Source organism: Leptidea sinapis, chromosome 12, assembly GCF_905404315.1.
Source record: "Leptidea sinapis chromosome 12, ilLepSina1.1, whole genome shotgun sequence".
In the NCBI taxonomy this organism is placed as follows: domain Eukaryota; kingdom Metazoa; phylum Arthropoda; class Insecta; order Lepidoptera; family Pieridae; genus Leptidea; species Leptidea sinapis.
This window is the reverse complement of record NC_066276.1, coordinates 13,299,771-13,321,540: the sequence shown is the minus strand read 5'-3', so window position 1 is coordinate 13,321,540 and position 21,770 is coordinate 13,299,771. Positions and strand designations below refer to the sequence as shown.

The window sequence follows — 21,770 nt, the reverse complement described above, 5'->3', positions numbered from 1 at the left end:
TCCACGGTTTCGTTAAGGGTAACATTACTTAAGTTTTATCCTGACAAATATTCCCCGGATCCATCTCTGTCGATAATTACCAAATAAAAAGAGATGTTCAGAAGATACACTATAAATACACGTAATTGGTAGTCTATTGTTTTTGTTAGTACTACATATGTATTTATACTAAGAAATATACTAATAATCATATCACAGTACATTTCTTAATACGATTATAAACATTAAACTATTTCATTGATTTTCATACAATTTTAGAAAAGATATTCCAAAGAAACTAGCTAACGCATCCGCACAATTTGAGCAACAACTTTTTCTCGACAATTTTCTCTCACTAGAAACTATATTATGTGGCAGTAAATCTTATTCAAGTCTCGTAGAAGGTACAATTTTCACAACTTTCTACGTGTCTTTCTACTAGGGCTTGTATCATATGCAATTGCAAGATGTGCAACTTTTTAGTGCTTCTCACATAATAGCGTGCCTCAAAGAACAACTATTAGGTCCCCTTTTATTACTATTTCACATAAGTTACACGACTCTTGGGAACTTTAATTATATTTAACAGAACTCCCTAATAGCTTTAATGTCATATAGTATACGTATCTATGTAATTGTAATTATAGATTGTTGTTTATAATAAAATAATTAAGTTTCTCAATTTTTTTTTGTTATTTAGAAGCGCTATGATTTTATATTTATACAAATCATCAGTACTATAAATACAGTGTAATACGGGAAATATATTCTATATTTGGTTGGAACAGCGATTCATTGTTAGAAAAATACCACAACTTTATGTAGGTAGTGAATTTTATGTCTTAGCGATTTAAATTAGTCATCATCAAGTCTTTGTCCGTCGGATATAAGCATGAGTAATTTTAATTAACTTTTTACAAACTCGGATCAAAGATCGCGTCTCCCGTGTTTTTGTTTAGGTAGACTTTGCGAATTATATTTAATTTTCATATTATTGTTTGTTCCGTGATGTCTATTTAAAAATTAGTATTTCCCACATTAGTATTCGGCCAGATCGTCGCGTTGGTTGCTTGATTTAATTGTTTTATTTTATTGCTGTAAATTAAAAAAATAAATAAACACATGTTGATTTTTTAGAAAGACTCGGGGTTTTTCGTCGTTTAAAAGAAATACAATAGTTAATAGATTATAAAACAATTAATACTTAACCACTTCTATTGGGCAAATAATGTAAGTTTTCTTTAGTGTTAATTCCGCCAATATTTGCTTTCAAAACAATTCGACACGAAAGAGATGTCTCGTGCCAGCTTTTGGCGAGACAACACGTCCTGAGGATGCCTCGTGTAGAGGCGAAACACGTGTCGAATTGTTTTGAAAGCAAATACGAGTATTGGCGGAATTAATACTAAAGAAAACTTAAATCATTTGTATAATTATGGATTTCCGCAAAGTAACGCCTAATTCAATGAATTTACTTCTATTGGGAACAATCCATAAATCAGAGGATACGATTAATGAATTTGTTTTTTTTTTATATTTGTATTTCTCAAGGATTGCTTGACACCAATATAGAAAGATCCTTAACTTTCTCGTCCTAATATTGAAGAGGCAATCACTTTAAAATAATTTATACCAATTTCTGAGTATGTTGGTATATTATAATTAGTTTGATAATTTACCTTAGCGCAATAAGTAGCGAGACAGTTGGTGTCCTTGACGCGTGAAGATTAGTTTTTAAATAAAATATTGAAACAAATATAATTGTTAATATATTTATTATACACGTATTGTTTTAGTACAGTATCATATTATTGCTTAGTCCATTGTAACGACATTACGAAATACTTTTTTGTATTGCGGTAATTGGAATTTGTTTCAAAGCAGATATGAAGGCTTTGCTCGGGTATTGCTTATTTATAACTGAGAAATTACAACACTTATCTCGCAATTGCTTTTTAAGGACCAAAAGCATTTATTTTGTATCAAGTACTCATCTCTCAAACATCCGCCATTGTTCCCCGCTATCGGAGAACATGTTTACAGTTTTCAAAACAATGGTTGCCGATTTCATGTCAGCGTTAAAGTCGTTTGTGGCATCTACGAGGAGTTGATTGAAAACATGAAGGTACTTGAATTCAATGGAAGCCAGACCAGGCTATTGTTCTTACAGATTATGAGGTGTTATTTAAATTTACGTAAACCACTGCTGATTGATTCGTCCTTGCTTAGTGTGCATTACCGCACTATTCGATATTTGTCTATTACATTTATATTGCGCTGCATATAATCACTCACACTCTACAAAACCTCGAATATATACTGTATCTTTTTTAATGTAGATTTCAAATTGTATGCACTAAACCTTTTTTCTACTGATAATAATTAGCAAGCATTAATTAGTTAGGATGAGTTTATCCAGTTTTTGTATTCATCGCGTTCAGCCAAAATAGACGCGGTGGAATGAAAGCATGGTCTTTGAATTAATTATTATGACAAAAAGTCTTTCGGACTCCAGCGGGATGCTGTTTTATACTTAGATCATTTATACGTCTAGATAGACAATGATAGCTGTGAAAACGTCTAAAAAATAGAGCTTAGAACTAACCTCAGGAAACGGCTGTAGCGATTTTCATAAATTTTATTATAAAGGGGATTTCGGGGGCGATAAATCGATCTAGCTGGGTCAATTTAAATTGAAACAGCTATAATAACATTAGACTACAAAGGTAAATTTCGCCATTATATACAAGACTATAATAGCTCAGATGGGACATTCGGTGATCCGGAAAGCAGAAGACTCCGGTTCGAATCCAGATGACATATTAGTTTTTTTTTTGTTCAAGTTTTGTACATTCTTAAAAATCCGAGCAAGGCTCGGTCGTCCGAATATTATTATCTAAATTATATGTAATTTTTGAATTGATTTAGAAAATTGTATTTTAAAAAGTCTTAATTAGAAAACCCTTGACACTAACAAAACGTATAATACAAGTAACGTATTCACTCACGCACAACTGGAACAGATCATAAAACAGATCGCACACAAGCGTCGGTAAGATGTGTAACTTGTGTATGTGGAGCATGAAACATGATTACTGCTATCATACGACACGACTATGATAATTTGGTGCAGCCATCGCTTTATACGGTAAGTGTAAACAGCGTCTGCTATTATACTGAAATGATGTCAGTTAATGCGGTAACTTAAAGAACAACTATAGCTCTCTTAACTTGGCTATGTTGACAGACAAGCGTGAGGCTCACCTGATAGTAATTGGTCATCGCCCCTATCTCTCAACCGATGTGTGTGAAAATATTGTTTTGAACTAATCCCTACTAATATTATAAATGTTAATGTAAGTTTGTTTGTTACGCTTTCACGCCGAAACCTCAAACTCAACCGATTTCGATGAAATTTGATTTAAAATTAGAGATAGAACAGAGCCTTGAAAAAGACATACCTTTTGTTGCGAAAAAATAAATGATGGGGTTGAAATACGTGATGAAAAATGATAAAACTTTATAGTTTGGCACTCGATAAGAAGTAATTTATAAACATTTGTTCGAACATTTTTTATAGTTAGACCTACATGGAGATGAAATAGAAGATTAAAGTTCGCAGGGAAATACTATTAAAGATTGTTCACATTGACAAGGGATATCCGCTGTATAGTAGAAGAGCGCCGCGGCGGCAGCGTACAGAGCAGTTTGTGTGTGCTAATAAAAAATGCTGCCCATAGTAACAATCCCATGTGGACGAAGTCGTGGGTAAAAGCTAGTAAAATAATAAAGGAAATAGGGGAATATGCACTGCGGCATTAACAACAGCTCGAGACGAAAAGCCAGGATCAAGTCTTATTAGGTGCGTGTATATAAAAATTATAAATATTAATTATTTCTTCCTTAGATAATTAATACGTCTAGATAGAGTCTCTTGCTGTTAGACAAGTGATAAAAACAGGCCACGAATATAAGTTTAGTGTGCGTGACAAGCTACGTCTTACACTCGCGATTTGTATGACACTTTGTCATAGTATATCTAGACGTATAAATGATCTAAGATGTCTTCATTAAGAATGTTCCACATCGAAGAAAAGAGTACTCTAATAGATTGATAAATTGTAATTTGATTAATACGACACTAATAATATTGTTCACTACGACATAATTGTGTCAAACTTCTTGATATAAAGGACTTGATGTTATGCGTGATGCAATATGCCATCAAACCGATATTAATTAAATATTGCTCTCGTATCACTTTATGTACAATAAATTTCAATTAACACTCCATCAAAATCATAAATCAATTCTTGATTTTGAGTCAATTATATAATATGGCACTTAGAGAAGAAAACATACTATTCTACTTGAACCCATTAAGAATCGTGCGCCACGGGGACATCATGCTCAGCTGAACAATAGAGATTCCTATGTACTATCTATGATTTACATATCTCCGAAGAAGAATTTCTGTTCCTTTTAATTTATAACAAATGTTTCTTGTCTGTTTTTCTTTATAGCTTTATTTGTATTATCGTTCTATTAAGATGCGTATACCTACTTCCTTATTGCAAATCTGTGTCGTTTTTCTGGTATCGGTGTTTATAAGCATTTTGTAATGTGTCATGACTAATTAAAAAAAATATCTATGATTGATTAGAATCAAATGTAGTTCAAAAAGGAATTAAAATTAAAATAATATTTGAAATAAAGAAACGATCAAATCATTAAAGTAACGTCGAGTACTAGCTGCTCGCGTCATTAGTAAACGTTGTTGCGAATCGAAATAATTCTTCGGTTTAGGTAAAATTCTACGTCGCGACAACGAACAAATTATTTTAGTATTCCCATTTCGTAATTTACTCTCTATTAGACTCGTAAACCATAACACAAAACTATTCATTGATACGGGTCGTTTGTAATTAAAATTGTATTGTATGCAAAATAAAAGCCGGACGTTTAACTTCACATTTAAGAAAGCACGCGAACCTGCGGAATGTCAAGTATTTCGGCTTCGCCTCATGACACATACGAGTATTAGCAGTCATTGCTTGGCAGTGGCATTAATAACTGTTGTGTCAAGATATACCAGAGATCGTTTAGAGGACTAAAATATATGTATTTGAGAAAAATCTAAATCCAAAATAAAAACGTCTTTCCTCAACGAAATATAAACAAAATTCCCCTAGATTTTATTTTATAATTTTACTTTATATTATTTTATTGTTCCGCCGAATTCCAGCTTCGCACGACACGCCACAAATAAGGGTATCATCCCCATCGACTGGATTTGTGGTATTCGTCCGCAGTGCGGTTTTCAAGAAATTTATTCCACTTAAATCAAGCTGTGGAATTTGCTTCCTTGTGCGGTGTTTCCAGGAGCGTACACTTTTCTTAAGACTTTAAGAAAAGTGTACGCTCTCTGTTTTTTGCCAATGCTCCTGTGGTTCCTCTGGTGTTGCAAGAGAATATGGGCGGGGGTGATCACTCAAACATCAGGTGACCCCTACGCTCGTTTATGCTCCTATTCCATAAAAAAGGTTTCAAAAATGGCATTTAGTTTGTAGACCTTTGGTATCCTTGATCTCAGCATCTCGGGGTCGTCTTAATCAAAGTAGGACAAGAAAGCGAGAAGACAATACACGTAGTTAAATGTTACCCTGAGTGGGTCAGCTAATGTGTGCCCCGTGTCCGCGACAATAGTAAAAGTTACGGAAATACTTTGTTCGCAGTCTTGTTGTTTGTTTATGAGTTGCAAGGGTCGGTTATGTACCGCGCTACTTAGTAATGGCAACTGCCGAGTCACCGGTAGTGAGAGTCCAACCGACCATGTCAGTGTCGTGTCCCACTGAAATAATTACGAGCGTAATACACTAATTCAATGTTTGACGAGCTGTATGAACGTAAGCCCTTGAAGCAACAGGTTTCATAGATCAAATATATGTCAAAGTTATAAATTTTACTATTTACCAGCACTTCAAAAAAAAAGGTTGGCCTTTAATGAGAAGAAGTGGTGAATAACTCATCGCCTCCCTTTGAAATTAATATAATAAAACCTTTGAAGAGTGATGTAAGAAAATACTTAAACGTTTCAGTAAATTAAAATAGTAAATTAAAAATAAACCTTATAAGTACTGACTATGTATAGTGATTCTATCAGTTTACACACATTGTAAATTAATAAAAGTATTATGCGAACATCACAAACATATGAAGTACCTAGGTATTAAAAGAAAGTATAGCTTCAGATTGAACAACAATGGCAGGGCTATGTATTTCAGGTTCGTCCAGCTTCAATGTCACAAGTAGCGCCCAATCATAATTTGCAAGGGATCTACCCACTCCACAGCGCCGACCCAAGCATACACATAAAAATATATTCAGGCACCCATCCAAATCTTGTTTTTCTTTGGTATTGCCGTTGCTAATGTTGATTTTTTTTTAATTATCTTTGTGGTTCACACCACGAATCGTGAACTGAGCTATATACAAATAAAACCAATCGACAAGTCAACAATTGTTTAGATTTGAAAGAGCGACATTTCAAGTAAATTTACTATTATTATGCAAATATTGGGGTTGAGCAGGTTATCCAACTGTAAAGTAGATCCTGTAGATGAAGCCGCATCCTGAGAGTTGAACAAGGCATATCAAGGTTTATCAGCGATACGTCACTCGTACAATTGGCTCAGTTGGAAAAGCGCTCGCACGGAACGCGAGAGGTCGCAGGAGGTCTATTACCAAATTTGAAGGCCGAAATTTCGTCCGTAACGAAATAACGACGAACATCAAATTAAATCCTATTACCAAAGTACTTCGGATCCGAATAGTGCGCACGGATTTCGTTTCAAAACCATAGACATTACTATCAAAAGAAAATGTCAAGTGAATTTGGGAATAAGGTAACCGAAAGACAAAATGTCTAATTGCGAACTTCGTGTCGATCTTCGGATCCGAAACACTTTACACAACCGAAACTTCGTACTTCGATTTTCGTAATAGGGCTCCAGGTTTGAGTCCCGCATCATTCATAAATTTTGTTTTATATATGATTTGTGTAATTAATAATATAAATATAATAATATATAAAGTATTTACTATTAGAAGTGTGTATTATCACTTTAAAATAATAACAAATTGAGCTGTATTTGTATACGATCTTCCTGGACAGTTGAAACAGAGGTCACATAAAAACAGGTGATTGACCCGTTAATTACATAAATAATATGCGCTGTCTTATTTGTTATCTGAAGCTTTTTGTTTTGAGTACAGACGACAAAAACAGAATTTAAATACCTACATATTAATTATGTATTGTTGTATAATCTTGCTAAGTTACAGCTGAATGCAACGTTGGTTCAGGTTTTATAATCGATATAAACTGTGATATAAGAGAAAAGGCAACAAATCGTTTTAAGCGCATTACCGAATATGTGTTGCATCATCTATAAGTGTACCTACCTGTGCAGCACTGTAGTGACTGGCTGGTGTCTTCCTCGCTTCCATAACAGTTGCGAGTGAAAGCGGTCACTAAAAACATTATCAGCACGTTATAGAATACCGGTGGCCAATGCGGTTCACTATTGTGGTTTTAACATTTTTTTCTGAACCGATAAACGTTCTATTTCAGCTGACCTTGATTCAAAGGCTAGTGAGATATTTTCTTTGGATTGTCAGTTATTTCTTATAAATTGCTCTACTTCAAAATCATTTCTTTAATAAATTCTTATTTGATAGTTGGCCCGTGCGAATACTTCGTATCGATAGTGATTATTTATTTTAATCATTGAACTTGAAACTTGTGCAATTGTCATCAGATATACTTAAATTGGATGGCCGTTGGTGGTTCATTAACACAGAGTAATCCACTACTTTGCTTTTTCCGGTTTGCTGGCGACAACCTTGGTCAAATAAAAACTTCAATAATCTGTTTTTATGAGAGTTTTTTTGTTAGACGGTCATTTCTAAGATCTTGATTCCTTAAAAAGATAATACTTTTTTCATGACATTATAGGACGAGACGAGCAGGACGTTCAGTTGATGTTAATTGATACGTCCTGCTCATTACAATGCAGTGCCGCTCAGGATTGTTGAAAAACCCAAAAGTTCTGAGCGGCACTACAATTGCGCTTGCCTTTTTGACCCTTGAGACATAAGATGTTAAGTCTCATTTGCCCAGTAATTTCACTAGCTACGGCGCCCTTCAGACAGAAATACAGGAGTTCTTACACATTACTGCTTCACGGCAGAAATAGGTGCCTGCTAAGGTACTAAGAAGGTAGTTCCCAGTGATACCATTTCAGCAGCGTTACTCAGAACGTTGTTAAGGATTGGTGCTATGATAGAGGATGTCTTATAATGATGCATTTGTATTGTTGCAGATTATGTTCCGTGGCGGCGTTGTCGGTGAACTGGACGGTCGCCGCGACGCCGCCCTGGCCCGAGTGCTGGTGCGGCTACAGGCACGTGCCAGGGGCTTGCTGGCCAGACGGAGGACACACAAGCTTCGGACCCAGCATACAGCCGCCAGGTACACCAGCATACGATACATAGCATGGTGTAAGGTGACCATAATGGCAAGGGCTACACACTTGATATTTATCACTCAATATTTATAGAGTGATATTCTAGAGCGCCACACACCTAAAAAGGAAACCGGGGGGACAATACAGGAGATGGGTAGACGAACTCAATACGATAGCAGACATGGTCTAGGTTAGCTAAAGATAGAAAAGAGTGGAAGAAGTTGGAAGAGGCCTTTGTCAATAGACAAACGGATAGTGATAGTTAAGGATAGTATGTAAATATAATATATATATTTATTCTAGAGCGCAAGCCTAAACTACACATTCGATACGGATCGCTCCTGTTCGATTATAAATTTAAGCATCTCATCATTTTTCGAGCATCCTGTCGACATATCTCCATATCTGACATATAAATTTATGCAGTCAATCCACCTAATATAATATCAAACCACATCATCAGCCGGAAGACGTCCATTTTGTTTAAAGGCCTCCAATGATTTCCACGACGATCGGTCAAGCGCTGCCCTCATCCAACGTATTCCGGCGATCTTGACCACATTTTCGTTCCATCTTGGTGGGGCCTACCAACACTGCGTCTTCCAGTACGTGGTCGCCATTCGAGGACTTTACTGCCCCAACGGCCATCTGTCCGTCGAACTATGTGCCCTGCCAACTGCCACCTGCCTGGAATGCATTTCGTTGCCTGGTGTTTGCAGGTCGATACGACAACGCGCCTGCATTTCCACTGGTATTTAACTTTCAAGAGAGCATGATCACTGGCTAAAAGCGCTATGTGCTACTTTTATATATAAAAAAAAAAATATTATTACTTTATATCTTAAAATAGTTGGTTGCAACTTTTGCGCATGTACCACCGCTGGGTGACGACACTGAATGATAATGCAGCTACTGTATGTACTTATAACTTTTGTTTTGTATTAATTTACATTTACTTTTTTGACTTACTCGTGTAAGGCAGTGACTATTTGACGTTTGAGTACTTTTGTTGCATCACTTTACATAGTAAATTGTAATTGAAATGATTTGTAAAACGATGAAAATGTATATGTTGATTTAAAAGAGTGGTAACGAGTTTCTTGCTACTTCTTCTGATTAGCTCAACCCTTTACGAAGTAGCAGTAGGTTCAATAAGAAAAAAATCATCTTTTTTTTATGGAAAAGGAGGACAAACGAGCTTACGGGTCAGCTAGTGTTAAGTGATCACCGCCGCCCATATTCTCTTGCAACACCAGTTGAATCACAGGAGCGTGCCGGCCTTTAAGGAAGGTGTACGCGCTTTTTTTGAAGGTACCCATGTCGTATCGTCCCGGGAACACCGCACAAGGAAGTTCATTCCACAGCTTTATAGTGCGTGGAAGAAAGTTCCTTGAAAACCGCACTGTGGAAGACCGCCACACATCCAGGTAATGGGGATGATATCTAACTTGTGGCGTGTCGTGCGAAGGTGAAATTCGGCGGCAGGAATCAGGTGAAACAGCTCTTCGGAACACTCCCCGTGATAAATGCGGTAGAAGACACACAATGATGCGATGTCTATAAGTCTCTCTCTCATTTCCGTGACTTACGTGAATAAAGTGATTTTGATTTGATTTGATTTGAAACGATTGTGATGTTACGGTGATGTGTATTGTAGATGCGTGCAGCGCAACGTGCGCGCGTTCCTGGCGGTGAGGGACTGGCCGTGGTGGCGGCTGCTGGTCCGGGTCACTCCCCTGCTGGCCGTGCACCGCACCGAGCACCGGCTGAAGCAGGCCCTGGTGAGTCACCATCCTCCATCCTCTATCCACTTTTTTATGAAAGGTACGAGACGAGCAGGACGTTCAGCTGATGGTAATTGATACGCCGTACCCATTACAATGCAGATCCGCTCAGGATTCTTGAAAAGATCCAAAAAATCTGAGCGGCACTACAATTGCGCTCGTCACCTTGAGACATAAGATGTTGAGTCTCATTTGCCCAGTAAAGGAGTCTCCCACTGGTGAACTAGTTAATTACATATAAATTAATTCTTAACTTTGTATGTATATACTATCTTTTACCCGCGACTTCGTCCGCGTTGAATAGCTACTTGTAGCATTTTTTTATTTTTTAGGATATTTTTCAAAAAATACACATACAAACTACTCTTTACTTTTACAGCGTCAACATAACCCTTGTCATTGTGGACAGTCTCTTTAATAGTATTTCCCAGTGAACTTAATCTCCTATTTCATACCCATGTAGGTCAAGTGCCTAAATACAAATTTTCATGGGTTTATCTTCGATGCTGACGAATCATTCAATACCGGCAAGTATTGGTATGATGAATATGGATGTTTGTTTCTGAGCCATTTATCTGGAGCTGGATTATTTATCTATCGTCATTTAGCATCTTAGTAACAACCTATGACTGGCTAATTTGGGGCTTTACAATTGGTTTCATACAGACTACTGTCACAATAATATGACTGAACTAAAATTCTTCAATAATTATTGCCTAATTATCGAATTATTACTACATCTTCATTAACTTCATATTATCGCGTTCTAATAACGCTTTTTCTCAATCTTGTATTGCACAGTATTCTAATGAGACTGTTGATTAATAGACAAAATAAAACTGTACATCCTTGTAGGTTATCAAAGAGTTTACGCGACGGTTCATGAAGCTTCCTCCTCACAGATTAGATATGTCGTTGACCCGTGGCCGTGGCTAAGATCGCGCTGCAGTTTATCAGTGTGTGGGTGGGCGTAACTAGGTGTTCCCGTATCATATCTGTATGAAGTAATAGCTATTGTATAGCGGTATTTTCATTTTGTATTGCAGCGCGCTTAAAATGCGCCGTAGAACTAACATTATTGGCTCAGGTTAAACGCCAATTGACAAGTCAATTTGATCAAGTTATCTTACACGGGTGACTTTTAATATCATTCTATAGTCCAATAAGTATACTTTATTCGAGTTGCAATGTATGATTGCTTTTGTTTTTTAAGCGTATACGGCTTTTTTAGGCATAAAGGGTATACGTAGTAGATGGTGACAGTAAATTCTTATGGAATGGCTTTTATAATGACAGGTAAGATTATTTTACTGGAACTCCGGACAAGGCTTTATTGCCCTTAGCCAGCAGCGAAAGCATATTGTACTCGTATATTATACTTAGTTAATACTACAATTGCGTTGAATATTTGCTTTTTAATTATCATTAATCACTCACTTTCATCAAAATATTTGCAATTGTTTTTTTCCTCTCCTCACTAACTGAACTTATTCATTTTCTTTTATCTATGCATTCCGTCACTGTCTTGGCTTTTCTGTTTTTTACCCTTTTTAGGATATCTTTCATAGCGAAATTTTGATAGTATATGAATTTATGTCCTTCTTGCCAATTATATCTATTAGATCAAGTGAATAAAATTTTTTTTTATCATGTCCATGAATTGAATTGCCAATTATATGTATTAGATCAAGTAAATCGTTTTTTTTTTAATCATGTCACTGAATTGAATTGGTGCCTTGCAGCGTTAGTCTATTGTCGCAAGAACAAAACATTGATTATTATTTAACAAATGTAAAACTACTTTTGCTTAGCAAGCCATCTCATTTATTATAATTCCTGTTATAGTGTTCAGCAACATAATCACCATACTTGCCCACTAACACACGCCAATGACTTCCGCGTGCTAGAGACCAGACCACAAGATTGCATCCACTTTTGATGCAGTATTTCTTCATTCATAATCGCAAGCGTCGTGCATACTCATTATCTTAATCCATTAGTTATTTATCATTAAACCTATACCAAACAAACGGTACTTTTTGATTACATGCGCTAATATTTTATAAGTAATACTTTACCTACTTAGAAATCGAGAGATTATTAATTTGCTTTGTTTCTTTTTCCATGTCTGGTTTATGTAACTCCTTTTAGGGCTTCCTGTCTAAAGGGTGCCAACGTAACCTTAGTAGTATACCTCTGACTTGTGTACCTTCAAAAATTGGAACAAAGAATATGGTTTCGAAGGGCGCAAACAGGTTGAGAGAGCAAGTTTCAGAGCGAAAATGCAATTAGGCAGGAGCCAGGGGTTATACTTACCTCTCTGGTTCTTGTACCGAAGTATAAATTCTTCAATATTCTGCGCTAGAACTTGTATAGACAGCCTCACGAACCCAGATCGGAAAGAAATACTTTTTCATCGTGTTCATCTCGTTGAGTATGTAAATGCGTGTAACATAACTGTTCTCACGAGCATTCTAATGCTTCTACTAGATCATCTTGCGTAAAAACTCCATTGTAACGTATATATGGTCTGTCTGTGAAGACTAGTTCCTGATCGAGACAGTACCAGAGTCGACTTGATTGATATATCGATTTATTGACACAAGAAACGGGCGAGACTATAGTGTTTATCACGTCTCGTCTGCCCGGCTTATGCCGGAGTGATCTTAATGAAATTCTATATCCAATACTTGTAGCTTGCTCCTGCTTTTTCCGGGTAGAACTTGATTAATAAACATATAGAACATTCACTAACAATATAGATTTTTGATAGAATGAACCTAACATTGACAACGAAAAGCAACAATGCAGATAATGTACCAGACGGCGTTATGAAAATGTGTTTTGGTGCAAAATCTTTTCATCCTCGTCATCATCAGCCGGATGACGTCCACTGCTGGATAAAGGCCTCCCCCAAAGATTTCCACGACGATCTGTCCTGCGCTGCCCTCATCCAACGTATTTCGCAATCTTGACCAGATCGTTGGTCCATCTTGTGGGGGGCCTACCATCACAGCGTCTTCGCCATTCGAGGACTTTACCGACGACACTATGTGCCCTGCCCTGCCGCATCAGTTTCGCAATCATTTAGGCTATGTCGGTAACTTTGGCTCTCCTACGAATCTCGTTTATTTATAGGAAAATCGCGTCTTTTCAGGAAAAGGATAAATTTACTAAGCCAAACCCTAGCTTTATGTTTAATTTGATACAAATTATTACGCAGTTGTAAAATTGGTCCACAGAATCACAGGGCACGTTTAACTCAAAGCATCTCATATAGGACGCATTGTGTGCAGATTGTCAACAAAAGCGGCTCGCAATGCGGCATTTCCGCTTGCCGTTTGATAATAAAACGTTACGTTTCTTCAACGGAGCAGTTATGTCTCCCGCGTGTCATAACATTCTCTATGCGTTGTTAACGTTGGTTATAATGCAAATGAGGGAAACTGTTAGCTAAATAGAGCGGAGCGGGCCGATTGAACACAATCATATTGTGTTGTGTAGAAATCTCCGTTACGTACTTAATGTATGGAGGTTGAGCTATCGGCTGTTTTATTTGTTTTTTTAAATAAGAAGGCTGACTATACGCAGGGGCGTGGTTTTCTAGCAAGGTAGGCATTGTAGATCTAACTAGGCGCTTTAGTCCGACAGTTCTGCATAGGTAGTATGAAACGCTGCTTGCTTCGTATATCCAATCTGTCGACTGCCTGCCGTAGGTAGTAAATTAACTTTAACACAAGTGCTATATTTATTAATACACGTTTATAATTGTACGTTCATAACGAGGTAGGCACTGCCTAACTGCATATATGATATGCACGCCCCTAACTTGTGTGTTCATAAGCACATTGAGGAATTTTCTAGAAACTGTGACATTCATAATGTTAACACGAGGAACAAACATAAACTTGTTGTGCCTACTACTCGGTTGGGCCCAGTTAGTAAGTCTTTTGTTGGGCGACGTATATGCTTCTACAATATGATCCCAGAAAATGTACAAAACAAATGTATTACGAAATTTAAAAGAATTGTTAAAAAATGTTTGTGTGGGAAAGGTTATTATAGCATAAACGATTTTCTTAATGACACCACGGACTGGGAATAAAGCGAACACCCTCAGGCTCTTTAATTTTAAATGTTTATTGTACGATATTACATTGTAATCCATATTTTATATTAAAAAAAAAAGCCCGCTGAGTTTCTTGCGCCCATTCTTCTCAGGTCTGAGGCAGTCTCTTTTGAATGGGTGGTTGATTTTGACGTTCAATAAGTGATTTTAAATCCTATTTTGAATAAAAATATTTGAATTTGAACTATACGGTAGTTCAGAGATTATCAAACTTATTTCTTTTACCGCCCCCTTTGAAAATCAATTATTTTTCAGTGCCCCCATTTTCCATACACTCTAAGTGCAAGTATTCATAGTTTTATACCATCATACAGAGCGGACATATAAACTAATTAGAGACTCAGTGTACTCATACGTTTTAAATTCGTATCCGTGCTTCTTCGAAGTGGCCGTTACACAAAACCGTACATTCAGATCGTATTTTTTTCATTTATCCGTAAATTCACGGATTAGTGCACAAAGAGCCTCATCCATCGCTCCCCTAAGCTACGCCAATGCCCCCCAAAGTCTAAAGGGCCTACGTAAAGGCTAAACGTAACAAGTGGCGTTATCGCCCACTTGGAGAAAGACTCCGGTAGATGAATATTCACGATTTTATGATCACCGCTAATTGGTATTGCGATGGAACGTTTCCTATTTAGGTTTGCGTGACTTCGTACAGTACTGGTGGTGGTCTGCATATTATAATTGTATTTTAAATGATTTATTTATAAATTATCAGCTAAAATGTAAATATTTAATTTTGTCAATTAATATTAAATATCAAATTATATGAATAAATATTTAATATAGATAAAAATTACTGATCTCGGCGGAACATATTCTTCATTTGTGAGAAAAAGGCACGAGATGAGCAAGACGTTTGCCTGGTGGTAAGTAACAGGCCCTGCCTTGCAATACAGTGCCCCTTAGGATTCTTGAAAAACTAAACTTTTGAGCGGCATTGCAATTGAGACATTATATGTTAAAGTCTCACTAACCGAAAAATGAATATTGGCTATATGAAAACAAAAAGGCATTGCTGTTATACCCTCAAGACTAAAACCCGTCTGCCCACGATATGCCACCAACGAATTCTTTCGTATTTTGGCCACATAATGCGAAGGGGTAATGAGAGCCTGCATAAATTGATCGTAGTTGGGAACACAAAGGGCAAGCAAGCCCGAGGCCGATCTCCTACCAGATGGACCAACCAAATAAAATACTTTAGGTCCCCGAGGTTTAGCTCCGTCGTTAGGGCCGCGATGGACAGAAGCCGATAGAAACAAATAGTTCACTCCAAGTGTGGACCACTTGTTGATGACCACGATTATCAGTCATGAGGGAACGACTAGAGAGGGAGTTATACCCACCAAACCGGCATTTTTTTAATGACAGTAAGGGACGAGACGAGCAGGGCGTTCAGCTGTTGGTAAATTATACGCATGTAAATATGGGCAGGCCCATTAGAATGCAGTATCGCTCAGGATTCTTGAGAAACCCGAAAATTCTGAGCGGCACTACAATTGCGCTCGTCACCTTGGGACATAAGATGTTAAGTCTCATTTGCCCAGTAGTTTCACTAGCTGCGGCGCCCTTCAGCCCACTACAGGTGAGAGGTGTAACCTAATGCTAAGACAAGCTATATTATAAACCAAAATTCCTTACGATTCTGCATTTATATTATATCACAAGACATTGGTAATTGTTCCAATCGCACTGGTAGATTCAGAGATTGACGCGTGTGAAAAAAATCTTCATTTATATTAAATTGGTATAGATGACAGAGTCATGTGTAAAAGATAGTAGTGCAATAACTGGAATAGAGCTTCGAGAAAAACTGGGAAACGAATAAAAAGGCAATTAATAATGAAGTTGTAAGTTGTCTCTCGCTGAGAATGCTGTGGGAATCACTAATCGTGCTATCTTTGATCTCAATAGGCAACCGATGATTATTGAATGTAATTGGTACACGTGTCACAGCTTTCGTTTCCGGGAAGTGAGAAGCATCTAAGAAGTTATAAATTCGAGATGAACCAATGAATGAAAGTCAGAAACTATTTGAAATTGAATTTAACAAACAAAAACCATCAGACATGCACAAACCTACATACCTGCAGTATCTGCTGCTCATTTTTTTTTATGAAAATAAGGGTCGAGACGAGCAGTACGTTCAGCTGATGGTAATTGATACGCCCTGCCCATTACTAAACGGTGCCACTTGGAATAATTGAAAAACCCAAAAATTCGGAGCGGCACTACGATTGCGCTCGTCACCTTGAGACATAAAATGTCAAATCTCATTTGCCCAGTAATTTCACTAGCTACGGCACCCTTCAGAACGAAACACAGTAATGCTTATACATTACTGCTTCAAATAGGAGTCGTTGGGGCTAGCCGGCATCAGGTGCAAAGGTGTAATGTCTACCACCTCATTAGATTATTATTATATTAATGAGGTTTAATTTTCTCACAGATCATTATTTGTTTATAAACAAAACTAATGTTCTATTTAGAAACAGATACCTAACATTATCTAATAATTAAAGCTAATGAATAGCTAATAAATATAACTCAATAATGATAATTATTAGATAAAGTTTTCGTCCCGATGTCCGTTCCGTCCGAGCGCTCTTACCAATTGAGTCACCGTCCGAGAGACTCATCGACCGATATTATGGTATGTCTTCTTCAACTCTCAGGCATTTTAGTAGGGGAGCCCAAGCGGGGATTTTGGGATTTACTAAAGCGTGGCAGATTAATGTACAGGGGCATACCTTGTACGTAAATGTTTTTGCACATTGTAATAATGGCCGCGAGTTTGCGTCACATCGAAATCATCATATTATTGAATGAGTCAAGAGAGAAAATGTTTACGTATCTACTTGAAATTAGATATGTAATCGGAAGACACCTGTCTTCCTGACTATACTGTTGTATCGAGACCGTGCTATCATGACAGAACAATACACCTTATCGTAGTTGTAATAAAGTAAGCTATCGCGGAGTTTGGAGACAATAGTAACTTCCTTCTTTGAATATTTCACTGTGCATAATAATTTTCTATCCGTTGACTTTCAGTTTATAATTTACGATACGATGTGGTTGTTTATTATTTACCACGTTTCAACTTGACTCGATTCGAATTTATATCATTATTATTTATTTATTTTCTAAGAAAAGCCGCCTAGACAGTTTGAATGGGGGATCGTACAATTTGATTGTTTATTATATAATTATTAAAGTTACTAATTATGTAACAAAAAATAAACATTATAGCAACAAATACTTTCCAATATATTTATATATTTTTAACATATTTTAAATTCATTTTTATAAGGCTCATTTCTAATATCCTCAGGCAAACAGTTAAGTAAATTAAGTTACCAGTGGGGCCTCCCACTGGTAATTTAATTTACCAAGGAGCCTTCCTTTGCACAGGATACCGGCTAGATTATGGATACCACAGCGCCTTTTTCTGCCGTGAAGCAGTAATGTTTTAGCATTATTGTGTTGAGGTCTGAAGAGTCAAAGGTCTAAAACCACCTAAATATAATAAAACAAATATTTTTTTATAAATAAGATACTAGAATACTCTTCTTAAAAAATTAAAGCAAATCTTCCTCTTCTATACACAATATTAAATCCTGAGACTAGTTCTCTCTCCCACTCAGCAAAATCGAAAGGTGTTCGATTAGTTTCTGTTATTATAGAGGAAAATATAATTATTCTCAAAGGAAATATTAAAAATATAAATCAAATATTTTGTTGATATAGTTCTAATTTTATTAAATTAAAATCTATAATTAGCTAGCTAGAGAAATTATTGGCCAAAACCTAATGTCTCAAGGTGACGAGCGCAATAATAGTGCCACTCAGAATTTTTGGGGTTTTTCTAGAATCCTGAACGACACTGTATTGAAATGGGCAGGGCGTATCAAATACTATCAGCTGCTGCTGAACGTCCTGCTCGTCTCATCCCTTACTATGATAAATAAAAATTCGGTATTATAATATTTTAATTTGAGTCACAATTGGAGTGCCGACTTCATATAATGTGCATAATATAGGGCATAAGGATAAAAATGAAGGTTTTAGTTAGTTTCGATTCCCAAAAAAAGACTTTTACGAGACTGGTTTCAGAGTATGTGATCTCGCCAAAATCGATTCAAATCTATAACAAATATCAATAATACCGAAATTAAAATCATTTGTTAAACCACAATACTCAAAGAAATTGATGGCTTTATTTCCGTCACCGTCGTTTACACAAAAATCTATATTATGTTTTATTTTATTTTAAATTGAATCCCCTGTTCAAATAATTGATTTCATGAGAAGAAAATTCCTTCATAAGAAAAACCTAGGCGGCAAATGGGCATTCTTCTTTCAAAGTAAATATACTTTGCATTATTTTCATTTAGAACAGTTCGGCATAAAATTTTTTGATTGATTTGATTGAGGAATCGGCGCATGATGTGTACCGAAAACTATTCCACCTTAATTTTTATATGCGATCCTCTTAGAATCCTACTGATGATATACATGCATGTTGCAACCCGAAATTGGGGCAGACGACTAATCTAGTAAATGTCAATTTATTATTCTAAGTTTTATTCTTTAGACACTTGGCCCTTATCTAAGAAAAGTTTTTTAGTTACAACAATATTTAAAAGCACTACGTACTCAGTCATATGTGTACGCAGACGAAGTCGCGGGTATCAGCTAGTAATATATATAGAGATGTATAAATATGAGTTAAATGTAAAATGAAAATAAACTATGAAATATATCTTATTCTTTCCTTATAGGAAGAGTTGGACACACTCAAAACGAAGCTGGATAAGGTGGAGAACGAGCGCGCACTCTACAAAGATGAGACAGAGAAGCTGCAGACTAAGGTGAGTCGAATGCTTGCGTGGCATCTTCCTCTTGAGGTTAATAAAAAAATCGTTGGCGATTATATTGGTTGCCCTTGCTACGGATATTTTAACATTGCTAGAATCGTGGATTGAAGGCAAAAAACTGTGCGCCAAATTAATAGCATGTAATTTGGAAGTCGCGTAATAAATACCATTTTCTTATAGTTTACGTAGTTTTTACACACTAGCTGAATAACGGAACGTAAGCCCATTCAAACACAAAAACCATGAGAACCAAATGATGGACAGATAAATGATCTCGTTGCGCGGGAATCGAACCAGTACACCTTGGCCGAGGTCGATGACACGGCAGATCTCGGACAGGTGCTGGGGACTCGTAAACAAGAGCAGTGGGAGATGTTGGCAGAACCCGTTTGTGTTTGGGGACGAGTTTTTGCTTCGCTTTTATTGATAGATTCAGAGATGCATTAGGTTTTTTCTTGTTTGATCAAGATGACATCCGTTCGTTGGGAATAAAACTTATTTTACGTAGGTAACTAGTGATCTTAGATGTCGGATATCAAAAAACTGCTTGTAGCAGCTTTGTCTGCAATGTCAGAGACGCGTTGTATGATTTCTAATATAATTAAAATCATTTGGTTGTTATCACCAAAGGCTTAAATTAAACCATAGAAGAATCATTGAATTTAACATAATATTTGTAAATACATAACGTTATTATTATTAACAATATTATCATTCTGATATTCTCTCACTGTTCACCGTCCATGCAACTTCTTCAAAAAAGATTAAAAGTTTTTACTTAAACATAAATTATTGATATTATTATTGTATCCCTTACTGTAAAAGTAATGACTTTTACACTAAATTCAGAATTCATACTTGTTTACTATGTCAAAATAATAATGAAATGAGTCCGCTATTGTACATCTACTTACTTACATATTTTATGCGACAGAATTTTATGCTAAAGAAAGTCTAAAAACATGAGTGATGTGACGTGGATGAATGAGGCCACGAGCATTTTTGACCTAGTCTAGGCTACTAAGACTACCTACGACTAGGTAATTTTAAATGAAACAAAAATTAAAAAACAACAGTTTAAAAAAACTAAAAAACACGCTTTTTATAGAAAACCGAACTAAAAAATAGAAAATAAATTTTTATAAATTTAAATTAAGAATAGTGTTTAAAATTTCAATAAATATTAATTAATAATAGTGTGAATAAAATAAAAATATGTTATTTAAAAAAAAGCGTGGGGTGCATGGTGTCAACAGTTATAAATATTTTACTGGCAGATATGAGTAGAGTGATTATCATTTTGATTAGCACCTCACGCTTTTTTTAAATAAAATATTTTTTTTTATTCACACTATTATTAATTTATATTTATTGAAATTTTAAACACTATTCTTACTTCGGTTTTCTATAAAAAGCGTGTTTTTTAGTTTTTTTAAACTATTATTTATTTTCAATTTTTAGTTCGGTTTTCTATAAAAAGCGTGTTTTTTAGTTTTTTTAAACTATTATTTTTTTATCAAATTAGTGTAATGTCATCGGTCCTCGATAAATATGCAAAGTTTGAACGAAATCTAGCCGTTTAAAGTGGGTCAAAATCGCGCCCAAAGAAGTCGGCTACAAACATACAAACATACAGGTGAAGCTAATAAAAACAAATACCACAAGTTTTCGAGTTGCTGTTTAAATGGGCGGGAAATATATTGTATATACATAGGTTCTATATCTCTGGTGAGCGGTTTTATTTTTACTTCGAGGAATGGCAAAAGTTCACCCATACAGCCAACGCGGGAAATGTGAAAATTACAGAATAAGCATAAGCAGCATCTTGGCAAATTATATTACCAAGATTTTTTCTTATGTTGACATAAAAAAGTTTACTCTAATGACTTAAACATGGAATTAGTATATATATAGTATAATACTACGTTATTACCTAAGTTGTCTATGGACCTACCATACCTTACCTAGATTTTGTTGTCTGTGGCACCAAAACAATTATTCTTTTTTGTCGACATTATAGTACGGTAAACAATGCTTGTATAGGCCTTGGAGTGTAGACTTTTTCAAAGCCACAATTAAGTATGTATTTATATAATTGATCGTGGTTATATAAATAACAGATAAAAATTATTTTTATTGTAGGTAGAATAATTCATAGATATTATACTACTGACGTCGATTTTGAATTGAGTTAATTATTATTACACAAATAAAATTTGAAAAAAAATTATAATTAATTAAAATTTCGTGCGCATAATAAGCTGTAGTGAAATGCGCTATCTAGTGGTAAATGTAGAAACTAGGTACTAGTCTTATATTTCTGGCAGCGTAAGTAAGATGGCGTCAGTACCGCCGTTACGTAGTTCGTGAGTGATTGTAGAACTAAATTTTATTCTTAATGGAAGTTTTATTTTGAGCTTCAATCAAAATTTCATGGTATTTCGGCCTATCGAACGGATAGCAA

The 21,770-nt window shown here is 35.9% G+C and overlaps 1 protein-coding gene across 13 annotated transcripts in view; it reads left to right on the top strand.

Moving 5' to 3' along the window:
* Nucleotides 1-21,770, top strand: part of LOC126967070 (unconventional myosin-XVIIIa) — a 194,019-nt gene that overhangs the window by 124,622 nt on the left and 47,627 nt on the right. For all 13 annotated transcript variants that reach the window (XM_050811430.1, XM_050811433.1, XM_050811443.1 and 10 more), the window contains 3 exons: nucleotides 8,364-8,512; nucleotides 10,165-10,288; nucleotides 19,211-19,300. In XM_050811430.1, coding sequence (XP_050667387.1) covers nucleotides 8,364-8,512; nucleotides 10,165-10,288; nucleotides 19,211-19,300 — 363 coding nt within the window. The remainder of the gene's footprint in view (nucleotides 1-8,363; nucleotides 8,513-10,164; nucleotides 10,289-19,210; nucleotides 19,301-21,770) is intronic.